At 42.5% G+C, this 14233-nt stretch overlaps 1 protein-coding gene across 2 annotated transcripts; it reads right to left on the bottom strand.

Annotated features, from left to right (window-relative positions):
• Positions 1-1522: 1522 nt before the first annotated feature.
• Positions 1523-14194, bottom strand: TAF11 (TATA-box binding protein associated factor 11). Of its 2 annotated transcripts, none has more exons than XM_081866464.1 (6): positions 14089-14194; positions 7722-8002; positions 5026-5156; positions 4234-4321; positions 3174-3270; positions 1523-2079 (listed from the first exon to the last, which is right to left on the bottom strand). In XM_081866464.1, the coding sequence occupies exons 2-6, from the start codon at positions 7956-7958 to the stop codon at positions 1949-1951; spliced, it is 684 nt and encodes a 227-aa protein (XP_081722590.1). In that variant the 5' UTR covers positions 7959-8002; positions 14089-14194; the 3' UTR covers positions 1523-1948. The 2 variants fall into 2 exon arrangements, with proteins under 2 accessions (XP_081722590.1, XP_081722591.1); XM_081866465.1 differs by having other exon boundaries at positions 7722-7948; positions 14089-14153.
• Between the last annotated feature and the right edge of the window lie 39 nt (positions 14195-14233).

Raw genomic sequence — 14233 nt, 5'->3', positions numbered from 1 at the left:
GCAGTGAACTATGGCTGATGCCTTTTTCCTAAGGCATCCTATTTAAAACACTCCCTTCAATCCCAGGCCACACACTGGAGTAAGCATGAATCACCCTCTCCATATTGGAAAATGCCCAAGTGGGGCAGCCCTTCTTTAATGCAGTGGCAGAAAAACTCTATTAAAAGAGTAGTATGTATTACTGTTGGCTCCTATGTATAAAACCACTCTTGCCTAACGAACAGAACTGTTTTTGAAGTCTGTAAAATTTACCTTTATGGGGTTGACAGTGCAGTTCATACTATTTGTAGTATAGTACCAAAACAACACACCAAATTAATACATCTTAAGTATAGTCATGCACTTTCTGTGAATTCAACAAGCAAACAACTAGTTGTTAAGTGTACTACACATAGAGTATTTTTCCATACATGCAGTTGCTGATCATGCAGTCCAACAAACCTGAACTTTCAGTAAACAATTCTGCATATGCATATCTTCTATTGCTAAGAAAGAAGCAAAAATAGTCTTGGCCATGGTTAGATTTTATATAGGCCACCCACTGCTTTTTCTTAACTTGAATGCTAAAAAAAAAAAAAATATCTATCTTTTGTTGCAAAATGCAGCATGTTAAAACATGAAGAGACAGAATGGTACACAGAATTTAACTGCACAATGCAGTTCATGTATTTTTGTCCTGCTGAAAATAGTTTTTTTAGCAGTTTCCAGTATCTTTTGGAGGGCTTAAAATAAGGCAAAGCATAGTGAAGATATACTGGTATGTTAAGTTTATGGTGTGACTTGTTTGGTTTTAATTACTGATGGTAGGAAGAGCCTTGCTTATCAGCTTACTGTGGTGGGCATGGTCCAGATGCTTCCCCCCAACTGAGGATTAATTTATTCCTCTACTTTTACTACTGGAATAGGGAGGAAATCCACTGAAGCTGATACTGAGACGCTGGACTACTAAACTGCATTACTGTTCTGTTCTTAAAGACACTCCCTTTTTTCAGTGCTATATTTAAATGTAAAAAGAAGTGAAGAGCAAGACTTACTACTTTGTAATACCGTAACTTATATACCAAGGGATTCTTACTTGTTGCAAGGCTCTCCTAGTTTCTTGTGGCTCCTGCTGTAACTATGACCAGGAATGCTACAAGCACAGGTAGAGTACTGGGTACAAGGCTGACTTGAATCTAAACTAAAGCATTCAACAGTATTGGATTTTGCTGCAATATACTTTTTCCTCCTATGATTGTATTGGTTCTGTGAACCACTTCTGAGTTATAAATTAAATTGATTAACTCTGTTTCTGTTGATTTATTTCTCAAGTTTTAATTTTCCAGCATCATAGTCAGGCTATCGATCTGATATTCAGCAGCTTATCCTTTTATTGCTGTTGCTGCAGCTACAAAAGGCGAACCGTGCTTGGCAATATGAATTCATAAATGGTGCATATTATGAACATATTTTCCAGTGAAGCATATTTGTCCCACCTTTATTAGAAAACATCAAAGGCAAAGTCAGTACACAACTGCATCCATTACTTTAGGTAGCTCTTTATTGGTTTTTGGAGCTGCGCCTGCCTGCTCGATTTGATTATGGCACACTCTAGGAGTTTTGCGTTGACCAGGTCTTATATTTCACACAACTTGTAAGTTTAATATCAGAGAACTGGATGCAGAATCAAACATTAGTCTCAAGAAAAACATATTTAAAAGTAGTTTTATACAGTTTATTGACTGCATACTTAAATGTTTCTGTACTCAGTCCAAATATAGCATGCAGTATAACTTCTATCAGAATGACCTAGAATTTCATAAGTAGTTTATTAAATGTTTCCCCCAGTAAGATCATATACGTTTAGATGGCTTTAAGCAATCTGAAGCCACCATTTGCAAAAGTTATTTACACTTATTCAAAGGTGAATGATCTTCATCCCACTGAAGACTCTTCACCAATCTCCTCTTCAGTGAAAAATAATTTTTTTGTATTTTGAATTTGGGATCTGCCCTCGTGACTTCAATCGTCTGACTGCTTCACGCATGTGTTTGGGCTGCAGAGGGGGTGATTCTCCCCACTTTTCACATACATCTAGTGCTGAAAACAAAGAAGTATTTAAATCAGTTTGTTGGTTCAATACATCTTACATACCCCCGTTTGGTTACAAAATCTGCCTTATTTCTACAAACATTTTAGCTTTAAAAGTAGTTGATACGTGTGTATATTTCTTTACATTCTAACAACCAGGCATACTAGTATTTAGCCGATGGACTAAATGGACTAACAAAAGGCCAGATTCAACTAGTCAGTGCAAGGACTCCCACTAGCACAACAGGTGTTTTCCACCTTCATGCATTCTGGAGGTTCAGGAGATCCCACAGAAGAGCACATGGGCAGAAGAGAGGAGAGATTGTTCCATTATGCGAGCAGAAATGCTTGCACTGACAGAACAATCTCCTTATCCTGAATTCCTCCCCAAAGCAGTTGACTCTACTTTAGTAAATACTCAGTTTATATAGTTATGTAAATACTATAACTTGCATCTGAGAATCAAAATGTCAAAACAGCAGTTTAACTTCTGGGGGGGGGAATGGAGTACAGTCATACCTCGGGTTGCAGTAGCTTTGGGTTGAGCGTTTTTGGGTTGAGCTCCGCGGCGTCCCGGAAGTAACAGAACGCGTTACTTCTGGGTTTTGCCGCTTGCGCATGCGCTCAAAATGACGTCACGTGCATGTGCAGAAGCGACGACCCGCGCACATGCAGACTCAGGCTGCGTTCACTTCAGGATGCCAACAGGGCTCCAGAACGGATCCCGTTCACATCCAGAAGTACCACTGTACCACATACCATTACTATGCTTCCAAAACTTAAAAGATAAACACAAGTGGCTTAACAATTCTTCCATTTGAGGAGAATTTAGATAAAATTGAATAAGCATTCCCTACCACTGGGTAGAAAATTGGGCACATACATAGGATAGGATGGGTAACATCCTATTTTTGTGTTTAGAAAGCAAGTGCTTAGGTAAATTATTCATACTGTTACACTGGGTTAATAGCCATATTTCTCTTAAAACTACTGAGCTATTGCAAATTCATAGAAATGAAGAACTGCAATAATATTTCAGAATAAAGGATTACAGAAAACCTGTTTAACTCGATACAAGTTTTAAATATTCTTCTGTTACTCACCTTCTTCTACTACCTCTCCAACAAAGACTTTGGAAATTCCTGACATGGCGATAACTACATTCTGAGAGACAGAGGTTCCAGTAATTGACTGGATCAGCTGAGGAGGGGAATGATAATTTGATTTTAAAGGGTTAAGTTCTTTATGTTCCAATCACAAACATTACTGGCAATGACAACTGTGCTGCCACAGGGTTTCAGCATAGTTTATGTCAGACTGAGGTTTAAAATTCATAATCTGTGTAACGGAAATATTGCATCTATTGGGTTGTATCCTGCTAAGTTGTCATGTGTCCTAATTGGGGATGGGAAGAAGGCCTGCCAAAACAATCCAATGAGTACAGAGCTAGCTCAGTGGGCGCAGAATACCGTATTTTTCGCCCTATAGGATGCACTTTTTCCCCTCCAAAAATGAAGGGGAAATGTGTGTGCGTCCTATGGGGCTTTCGCTGAAGCCTGGAGAGTGAGAGGGGTCGGTGCACACCGACCCCTCTCGCTCTCCAGGCTTCAGGAAGCTATCTGCAAGCCTTGGGAGCCCGTGGGAGTTGCCGCCGGGCTCCCAAGGCTTGCGGACAGCAGCCTGCAGCCCGAAACCTGGGGAGTGCAGCGGAGTGCGCCCCGGGCTTCGGGCAGCTCTCTGCAAGCCTTGGGAGCCTGGCACGACTTCCCGCTGGGCTCCCAAGGCTTGCAGACAGCAGCCTGTTCTGGGGGCTGGGGTCGGGAGAAGCTCGGGCTTCCCCCTCCCCAGCCCCACGCCGGGGGGGGGGATAAATATTTTTTCTTTATCCCCCCCCCAAAAAAAACCTAGGTGCGCCCTATGGGCTGGTGCGCCCTATAGGGCGAAAAATGCCGTACTATCTGACTGGTGTAGGATGGGTGGGAACAAAAAGGAAAGAAGAGGGGAATTTTATATAGCATGCAAGAAGCGGACATGGCTGATTGACAGTAATCCTGAAATTAAGCACTCCATACTGCAACATTTTGTTGTAGGTTCCATTTGTACATCATAAGATACAACTCGGCAAGCTGCTTTACTTTAAATTGAATTGGAACAGAACCGTACCCGTTTAATAGCAGCCTTAGGAAAAGCTGACCGGCGATACATCTCGTAACGATTTAGTTGTTCTTCAGAGAAAGAGGAAACAAGAATTCTAGAAAGAAAAGACCAATTATACTGCAGATTTAGAAACAACACGTTTACCCTATACACATCTTTATAGCTACAAAACTGCATAGCTTGTGAAGTTGGGGAAAGACAATGGTAAAGTACTTCGTTTGAAAGAAAGAATCTGGAAGGGGAGAGTATTGTGCAGTGCCACACAATAATTATTCCTTCCTATGTTACAGTATTAATCGTTCAATCCTATACATGCCTACTCAAAACTGTCCCACTAAGACCATTTTTTTAAATTTATGCAGCCTTTATGACACTTTTCAAGAGCAGGGCTCCTTCCAAAGCCATTCTGAGGAAATAAATTATAACAAAAATATGATAAAAACATCATCAAAATCCAAGCACTAACAATCACATACAATTTACAAGTTTTTTTATGGGACTTACTCCCAGGTATGTGTATAGGATTGCTACCTCAGTATTTCTTGGTTGTAAATTTAATTTCCAGTCTGATCCTATGCATGCTTACTCCAAAGTAAGTCTCACTAGTTACTCCCAAGTAAGTATGCATAGGATTGCAGCCTCAGTACCACCTCCTTCCCATCCACCCCCAAAAAGGCAGGGAAATCAACAAAACAGTTTATCTACAAGACATTACAGCTTATCTTACAAGCCTCCTATTATACAAACCATTTAGCATTAATAAAAAGCTTTATGTCATGTAGATGTAAGATTACTTACTGCATTTTTTGAATCTCATCTTCATCTACTTTATGTTTTTTCTCTTTTTTCTCCTTTATCTCTATTTTTATTTTCTTGGCTGCACAAGGCTGTGAAGCAGACTCCTCTGTTTCTTCGTACTCTGTTTTAATCTAGTATAAAAAAAAAACTTGTTCAGCTTGGCTGTAGTGTTGGTATGTTCAGATTGGTTATAGTTATAGTTTCAAATTAAAGTTGTCAGGTTCAAAAGATTTTCATTATTTTTATTATTAGCTCCACTCTCTATATTGCCACATACATGTCGTGTCTTGCGTAATTTATTAAACAAAAGATAGAACAAGATTTCAACTTCTTCAAACAACTGAACTTAAAAAAAATTTTATTCCTTCTCTCTCCAATGTTGAGATTTTATTTCAATCAGTGTCTTGCACAGCATGGAAGCATGCGGGAGGTGGGGGGGGGGGAGTAGACATACCCTTTGGCATTTCACTGATAAAATACTAACTTTCGTATAAAAAACAATTCTTATTCCAAGGGTCATCATGCAAGAAGCACCCTGTCTCCTTACACATAACTAAAGGGTATTCTGTGCATGCTGTTACACTGTTTTAATTTATCATGTAACAGCCTTTCTTGCACTAGCTTTGGAAGCATGGGTTCTTAATAGACTGGCAATAACGTGTAACAAGGTGGTACCCAACAAAGTGGTTCTGTTAGCGCAAGGATTTCTGTTTGTGCAAAATGGAACTTCCCCTTCTTTTCTTCTCCCCATGCAATTCCATCTCCCCCCCCCCCAAAAAAAAATCTGTTCTGGAGGTTTGGGGGAACCACAGGCAGAGGAGATGGATGTGAAGTTCCACTGCACAGCCAAAAGTCATTGCACTACTGGAGCTACTTAAAGTACTGTCCTTAAAGTTTAATCCTTACAGAATAACCACCTTGAACACAGCTATCAATCTGGAAAGGCAGTTGTGATGATGAGGAAATGGAAGTCAAACAATGCATCGGTATCTTGTGTTCATGAACTTCAAGTGTAGTCCAAACAAGACTGAATTTGAAGATACCTCGGGCAGTGTGTTTATGCACACAAAAATATGTTTAAAAAAGACATGACCAGAAGGCAAGATGGACAGGATTTACCAGTTTCTAGGGAGGTTATGTTTACTATTCAGCATTGCAGTAAAAACAACAGAGTCTTGTGGCACCTTAAAAGCTTAACAGATTTTTTTTGACACAAGTTTTCATAGATTCCAAGTACAGAAAGAAGTATGGTGCTGGAGCAGCACTGACATCCTGGCCTAGGCACTGTTATTTGCTCCATTCTTGGATCTGATCAGGGGAAGGGGTACAAGACAGAATGTGCATGAACAGATGAAGTTATAGATCCTATAAGTCAATTAAGAACTAGGGCCTGAGCTTGTTTTCCTTCCTCCCTCTCCAGCCCTTTTTCTTCCTATGTCTTTTAGATATTATGCTAAAGAGTGGGAATGAGCTATGGCCCTTCATACCAATGAGCTATGGCCCTTCCCCTTTCCTTTGTAAGCTGCTGTAAGAGCATTTTTGGCTAAAGAATAAATGCCTTAAACAATATATAAATTCATCAGATGCCTTGAGCGTTATCTTTACTGTATTGCATTAATGCAACACATGGGGAGGTGAGATGGTAAGGAGGGAAAAGAGAAGTAAATGAAACACAAGATTACAGCCAGTGATTATGAAATGCAAAATAAGCAAAGTGACACTTTATGGCAGGAGTAACAGGGTCAGTCTGTCCATTTCCCAGACATTTAAGGTCTAATTCAGCCGTGGTGAACCTGTAGCCCTCTACATGTGGTTGGACTCCCAACTCCCATAAGAAGGCAGAATGGCAGTGTTCAGAGATGAGAGGAGCTTTAGTCCTAGGATGGTCTATAGGTTCCCCGTCCCCGTTCTAACTGAATTGTGAATGGGTGTACTTTCTGTAGTCCATTTCCCTCTAATCTCGCTGGTCAAAATCCCCTCTTTGCTTATATGCCTACCTGCAACTGTGGATAACTTCTCATGTATATGATGAAGTGGATACTTTGTCCTGTAAAACTTATGCCATAACAAAGGAATTTCAGAAATAGACTGGAAAGAGAAGCTGCTGAATTGCAACTTATCACCAAACTTAAAACTATGGAGAGACCTGGTTTGAATAAAGACATTGGATTCTTATCTCATTATACATGACAAAGCCATCCTTCTCACCCCTTGCTTTTTCCTGTTAGACCTATTGCAGTCGTTAAGAGTCGTCAACAGGCTCATCGCAGCTATCTGCCAATCACCCATTCCCACCACCCTTCTGAGTAATACCCCTCCCCACCTTCTCACTATATAGAAAGGTCCGGTGACTTCTGTTTCAGTGTATCTGAAGAAGTGTGCATGCACACGAAAGCTCATACCTAGAACTAACTCAGTTGGTCTTTAAGGTGCTACTGGAAGGAATTTTTTTATTTTAATTTGTTAAGTCTTTAAGGTGCCACAACATTCTGGCAAGAATTACCATTAAAGAGATGCTGTCTCTGATAAATATGGGCAGTTGGAGCCCAGGGAACCGGGGAGGGGAAATCCAACCACCTTTCAAGTAGGAATTTAGCAGCAGCCCATCGACCCCCAAAACAAGAAAAGAATAGCTGAAGAGCAAGTCGAAGGAAAAAAGCGTTAATGTGAGCGTCGCTTCCTTCTCTTCTACACACCTCTCGAACCTGCGCCTCCTCCTTCACCACCACAGGAGCCTTCTCTTGCCCCTCGGCTAATTCCGCGGCGAGGATAGAGGACGCCTCCGCGGGAGACGGAGAAGATACAGGGGGCGGAAGAACAGCATTCTCCGTACGAGATTCCGCAGCTTCAGCCATTGTTCCCAGGAGGGGGATCTGTCGCGCTCTGGTGACGTCATCGGAGATGCGCCCTCCACCTCCGGTCTCTGTTTCCATAGCAACACATCACGCCCAAGCATAGGAAGGGGAAAATAGATGAGCTGCACGGTGAAAAATGTCAGAAAGGCGACCGTCTCAGTCGGCTTCAATGAAAACAACAATACTGTATTCCCGTTTGAACAGTGGAAATGCTACAGAGCATCACACAGGGAGAGTAGCAGCGATGGGCAAGGGGACTTTTGGGTTGCTGGCTTATTTTTAAACTGAACTTGAATATTAAAGTGGATGGTGGATCTTTAAAATGTGCATCTGTTCACCAACTTGTGTATCTTTGGACAGGTTGATAAGTCTTCTTTGAGGCAGCTAGTCATGACCAAAACACAGAACCCAAGACCGTAAAGGTGGCTGCAATTCAAGGACGTACATGACTTTGGACCATACTTATTTGTTGCCATGGCCAGTGATGGACCTACATTTTGGGGGCCTTGAAGCATGAACTGTCATAGGGGCCCCTTCGCAACCAGCAATGAGGTCTGGGTAACCACTGTTATCTTCTTCAGTGGGGTTGTTCTATGACAGATCAGCACACCTTTATAACTACTGAGTTCTCAAAGTTTGGGATTGTTGAACTATATACAAAAATAAAACAAAACACTTGAGGATATATATTTCTTTGCCTGCCACCAAAAAGACCATAATGCAGGCACCTGGCAAGCCTCTCTGAGGAGGGCATTCAGTTGTTCTTTGGTAGCCAACCAAACCATACATTTAAAGCACATGACTTCCCACAAAAGAATCCTGAGAACTGTAGTTTACCCCCCAAAATGCTATAGTTTCCAGCACCCATAAGAAAGTACAGTTCCCAATTCTTTGGAGGATGCCATGTACGTCAAATGTATTGCATGGATGTGACCTTATATGCAAGGTATCAACAGGAGGTTAGTGGGTGACTGACTGTCACATTACCATATATTGTCTAAAAGGTAGCTCTGGGAATGAGGTTCTGACTTTAAATGCTGTCACTGGGGGTTTGAAAACTGGTGTGATTTGATGGGTCAGGTCAGTGGACATTTTGTCTCATCCCATTGGACTAGAGTTGGGGTCTGGTGAGAGGGGAGAATTCCACCCAAGTCTGAAGTGATTGGCTGCAGTTAGAAATAAAAGGGCCACCTCAAGCCACAGTTCAAGTTGGTGGGTGGATGGGTCACAAGTCAGTTAGTGTAAGAAACAGCAATAGAGCTGGAAGCTGGAGCCAGGGGGAGGGCATCTAGACTTAAAGGCTTATGAGTCTGAGAGAAATGGAGCTGAGGAGGTATATGGGGGAAAGGAAGCATCCCAGAGACAGCCTTTGAGAGAGCTCTGAAGCCAAGAGTCAGTGATGTTGCTGAATGCAAGTGCCTCAAGGAGGAGAGTCCTGGACCTAGGTGAAGATGGTGGCCGAAGTCCTGATAGAAGCCTGAGAGGCTCCAGAAGAAAGACCTGAGTGAGAACTGCAAGTCTTTGGGGCATAGTTGGTGAGTGTTAACTAAATGTGTTTAGGGAAACTGGCTATAGATTTAAATAGGGGGACAAACTAAATCAAAGCTGGCTTCTTAAATAAAAAGTACTCTTATGGTGTAACCATTCTGAGTTAATGAAACAGTAACCAAGTAAACATCTAGATCTAGTAACTGTACAAACTAACATCAGCATATGTTCATATTGAAACAAAACATAATTTTCTATGGGGGAATTCAACATAGCACTAAGGCCAGTTGTGCCTGACAGAATTATCTCTCCTCTCCTCCTCCTATATGCTGTTCTGGGTTTTTTTCTAAAAAAAATATTAAAAAGACCCTGACCCCCAAAAGCACAGTGGCATGCAGGGGGACAAAGGGGATAAAGCCTTGTTGCACTATCAACAGTCCTTCTGCAGGCTTCTGCTGGCAGGACCAGTTACCGGTAGTTGAGTCCAGTCCCATTTTTAGGCTTGTACATAGCTACCAGTAGGTAAACTGAAGTATTATAATTGACTTGGTATTTAGATACATGGTGGGGCAGCTTTTAGTTAAAGATGAGAAAACAAAACAGGTGTGTGAGACCATGCCCTCTACAATAAGTAATGGCAGAGTTGTAAGAGGCAGGATGATTAATCAGAACTCCTGATGAGACACTTTATCCAACTGAGGAGAATTTTCTTCTATATTTGTACATTTGTTTAGTATTTAAAATTGTAAATCACTTTGAATGACATCACAGAAACACAAAAATGCATTAAAGTTAAACCAATAAAATAAAGAAGGAAACACATTTTGTGTCAAGATTTTTTCAGGGGGTAATGCATCATGGCTGTACTAGAGAATACAAAGAAATCAGAAAGCTCATGTACAGAACATAAACTGTTGGTTTTTAAATGCTGTTGAGTTCCTTGCCTGCATGATGCTTAACATTTGCTTATATAGAGATGCTTTAGAGTGAAGGATATGTTTTTCATTGTCTGCCTATCTACAGTCTTGGTCTGATAGTCTAGGTAAGCTGTGGTCTAAACCACAAAGCCTAGGGCTTGCCGATCAGAAGGTCGGTGGTTCGAATCCCCGTGACAGAGTGAGCTCCCGTTGTTCAGTCCCAGCTCCTGCCCACCTAGCAGTTCGAAAGCAGGTCAAAGTACAAGTAGATAAATAGGTACCGCTCTGGTGGGAAGGTAAACGGCATTTCCGTGCACTGCTCCGGTTCACCAGAAGCGGCTTAGTCATGCTGGCCACATGAACTGGAAGCTGTCTGCAGACAAACGCCGGCTCCCTTGGCCTATAGAGCGAGATGAGTGCCGCAACCCCAGAGTTGTCTGCGACTGGACCTAATGGTCAGGGATACCTTTACCTTTAAGACCATTAAAGGTGTGTTCTGCATAAAGCAAGTTTATGAGTACACATTCAATGTCAGATGAAAGAAAAGCAGTACTTGGGGATGAAAAATGGTATATAAACACATTTAATATAATTGTTGGGCTGGAGTTGGTAGGAGACAAACTGATAAAGATGGAGGCATTCATATACAAGCTGACTAGCATCCTGACAAGTCACAAGAACCACTAATTCTTGCAGTGTGGCTATTGTTATCATACTAAGGTGTGTAGGCATCAAATCACTGCTACCCTAGGTGAAATAGGCCCTCCACTTGGAGCTATGTAGACAACAAAGCAACAGTAGCACACTTTTCTTTTTAAAGCAAAATCAAGCATAGAACAAAATCACAGTTTCACCACAAAGTTATTTTAAGGAGGGAGGGACAATCAGCAAGGACTTATGGAGGCAGACTGTACATTTTAGAAAGTGGAAGACTGCTGTAATTGCTTGCAGTATGTATACATACACACACACACACACACACACACCCTCCTGTCCCGCTATTGCTTCTGGTCAATCAGGTTTTGCAAGGTTTTGTTGTGCATCAAAACCTGTTTGACCAGAAATCGTAGAACAAAGGAAAACAGTGTGCATTCTGTGAACAACAATGGCTCTAACTTAAACTTTCTTAAAACTATTGTCTGTCCTCAGTTTCAGAGCTAATTTGAAAACAACCCCAAAGTTTTCAAGGTCATTATTTGTGTATACACACACACACACACACACACACACACACACACACACACACACAATGTCACACATAGGCATACCTTACTGTATGTATGTTTGTGATATAATTCTCAAAAGAACTGAAATAATATCAATACGAGGCTTATCTCATACATTATTTTCAGTGTTGTTATGTGGAATGAGCATGTGCCTACTTCCCCACATAAAACTATCAGGCAGCTGGGTTATTTATTTATTATTACATGTAAATAAAGTTCAAGTTGGCATAAATGGTTCTCCTCACAACAGGTAGGATGGAATAAGAGACAGAGTTGACTCTAACCAAGTCCACTGAAATTAATGGAACTAAGTCATACCCATTAATGTAAATGGATCTACTCAGAGTAGGACTAGAATTGGCTATTCCTATTTGCGGGGAATCCAAAATGCTTATTTACAAAGCTATTGTACTACCAACCTTACTGTACGCTTGTGAATGTAAATGGATTAATGTAAATGGATCTACTCAGAGTAGGACTAGCATTAAAGGTACCCCTGCCCGTACAGGCCAGTCGTGTCCGACTCTAGGGTTGTGCGCCCATCTCACTTAAGAGGCCGGGGGCCAGCGCTGTCCAGAGACACTTCCGGGTCACATGTCCAGCGTGACGAAGCTGCTCTGGTGAGCCGGCACCAGCGCAGCACACGAAAACGCCGTTTACCTTCCCGCTATAAAGTGGTACCTATTTATCTACTTGCACTTAAGGGTGCTTTCGAACTGCTAGGTGGGCAGGAGCTGGGACCGAAAGATGGGAGCTCACCCCGCCGCGGGGATTCGAACCGCTGACCATGCGATCGGCAAGCCCTAGGTGCTGAGGTTTTACCCACAGCGCTACCCGCGTCCCTTAGGACTAGCATTGGCTATTCCTATTTGCAGGGAATACAAAATGCTTGTTTACAAAGCTATTGTACTACCAACCTTACTGTATGCTTTTGAAACATTGGCCACTTATAAATGCCACCTCTGACTCCTCAAAAGATTCCATCAATGGTCTCTCCAAAAAAATCTACGTATCACTTGGGAAGACAGGCGAACTAATGCCAGTGTACTGGAAGGAACAAAGATCACCAGTGTCAAAGTAATTATTCTTCAACATCAACATCGTTGGACTGGTTGTGTTATTTGGATGCCTGATTATCGTCTTCCAAAGCAACTATTCTATTCCAAACTTAAAAATGGAAAGAGTAATGCTGGTGGTCAACAAAAGAGGTTTGAAGACTCTCTCAAGGCAAATCTAAACAAAGTAAGATAAACACCAACAATTGGGAAACACTGGCCTGCGGGGGCTCCAATGGGAGAACAGCCTTTACCAAAGGTGTCACGGACTATGAAGACGTTTGAACTCAGGACAAAAGCGAGAAACTTGCTAAGAGGAAGGCATGTTTGGTAAACCCTCACCATGATCAACTCCCACCTGGAAACCTATGTCCCCACTGTGGAAGGATGTGTGGATCCAGAATTGGCCTCCACAGTCACTTACGGACCCACAGTTAAGACCGTGTTCATGGAAGACAATCTTACTCGGCTCCAAGTGGTTGCTCCCTTGTCTCTTGTTTGCTCCCTTGTCCAGGCTGAGAGGGCTATTTTAGTTCTAGCTGCAGAGCAGGGGAAAGTGTGTGAGTGTAGTTTCTCTGAAACCACACTAAAATGACTGCTCAGGCGAAGTATTTTCAGTCTCAGTTCTATGACCCTCTAACTAGGTAAGTCAGAAAGTAAACACTGAGCAGAAAAATCCTACTTTGAAATAAAACAAACTCTGCATTGGCCAACAATGCATTGTAAAGGTACTGAAGCATCTGCCAACATGTTTATTTCAGCTACTGCTTTTCATAGTTTACACAGCCTACTACTGTCCTTAGGCTTTGATTTCTCCACCCCTCACTCTAAAATTCCAGGATTAAAAGCAAAACAGAGCCTGAGAGGGTAACAGAGGTAAACAACATTGTTTCTCCCTGATGCTGGATTACAACTCTCATAGTCCCAGACCATTAGGCCTAGTAGCTGGGGCAGACGGGAGCTGCATTCTTCCAACATCTGGAAGGCACAACATTGACTACCCCTGGGGTAACACGCAGACTGGCTAGCAAGGCTGATTCAAACGTTACCAATTTCCAATGCAGAAGGTGCAATTTGCTGGGTAACCACTTGGTCATTAACAGCTATAGATGTTTTGCCTCCATAGGTGGGAGCTGTGCCCAACTGCAGCTGCCTTGCATGCCCACATGCAGCGAAATATCTACGTGTACGATGGCCATACATTACAATCTACACGCAAGTTTCCCCACAAACGACGTCGGGGGGGGGGGACCAAACAACAGCAACAACAACAACCAGCAACTTGTGAAGATCGCTCGACAGCTGCCTCACAAGTTGCTGGTTGTTGTTGCTGTTGTCTGGTCCCCCCCCCCCCCAGGACGTCGTTTGTGGGGAGATTCTTAGCCCCTTTGTCCTTTTCCTCCTGCTGTGGACTTGAAGCGGACCCTTCGATATTTCTTGCAGATGGCCGAAAGTGACGGGGACGTTCCGTGTGATCGTAGTGGGGGAAGGGTAGTAGCCTCCCACTTTTACCTTGCCTTACCTCATTCTTTCAGGAAGCAGCCACTGAATGAAAGGGAATGGCCAGCGTGTGTGTGTATGCCTATGGATAACCGAGGCTCCCTCCCTCCCTCCTTGTCTTGGGTACTGCTGGGGGCAGGCGCCGCTCGGCGAGGGGGCGTGGCCTC

Source organism: Podarcis erhardii (assembly GCF_964252035.2).
Source record: "Podarcis erhardii genome assembly, chromosome: 6".
NCBI classification, from domain to species: domain Eukaryota; kingdom Metazoa; phylum Chordata; class Lepidosauria; order Squamata; family Lacertidae; genus Podarcis; species Podarcis erhardii.
Note: the sequence above shows the minus strand (reverse complement) of the source record. Positions and strands in the feature narration are given on the sequence as shown.

Excerpts from the sequence above, each read along its gene's own strand:
- TAF11 (XM_081866464.1), bottom strand. The coding sequence starts at position 7,958 with ATGGAAACAGAGACCGGAGGTGGAGGGCGCATCTCCGATGACGTCACC. Across the intron at positions 5,157-7,721 it reads AGGAGGCGCAGGTTCGAGAG|ATTAAAACAGAGTACGAAGA; the intron begins GTGTGTAGAAGA and ends TTTTTATACTAG. Across the intron at positions 2,080-3,173 it reads TGGAGAGGTAGTAGAAGAAG|CACTAGATGTATGTGAAAAG; the intron begins GTGAGTAACAGA and ends CTTTGTTTTCAG.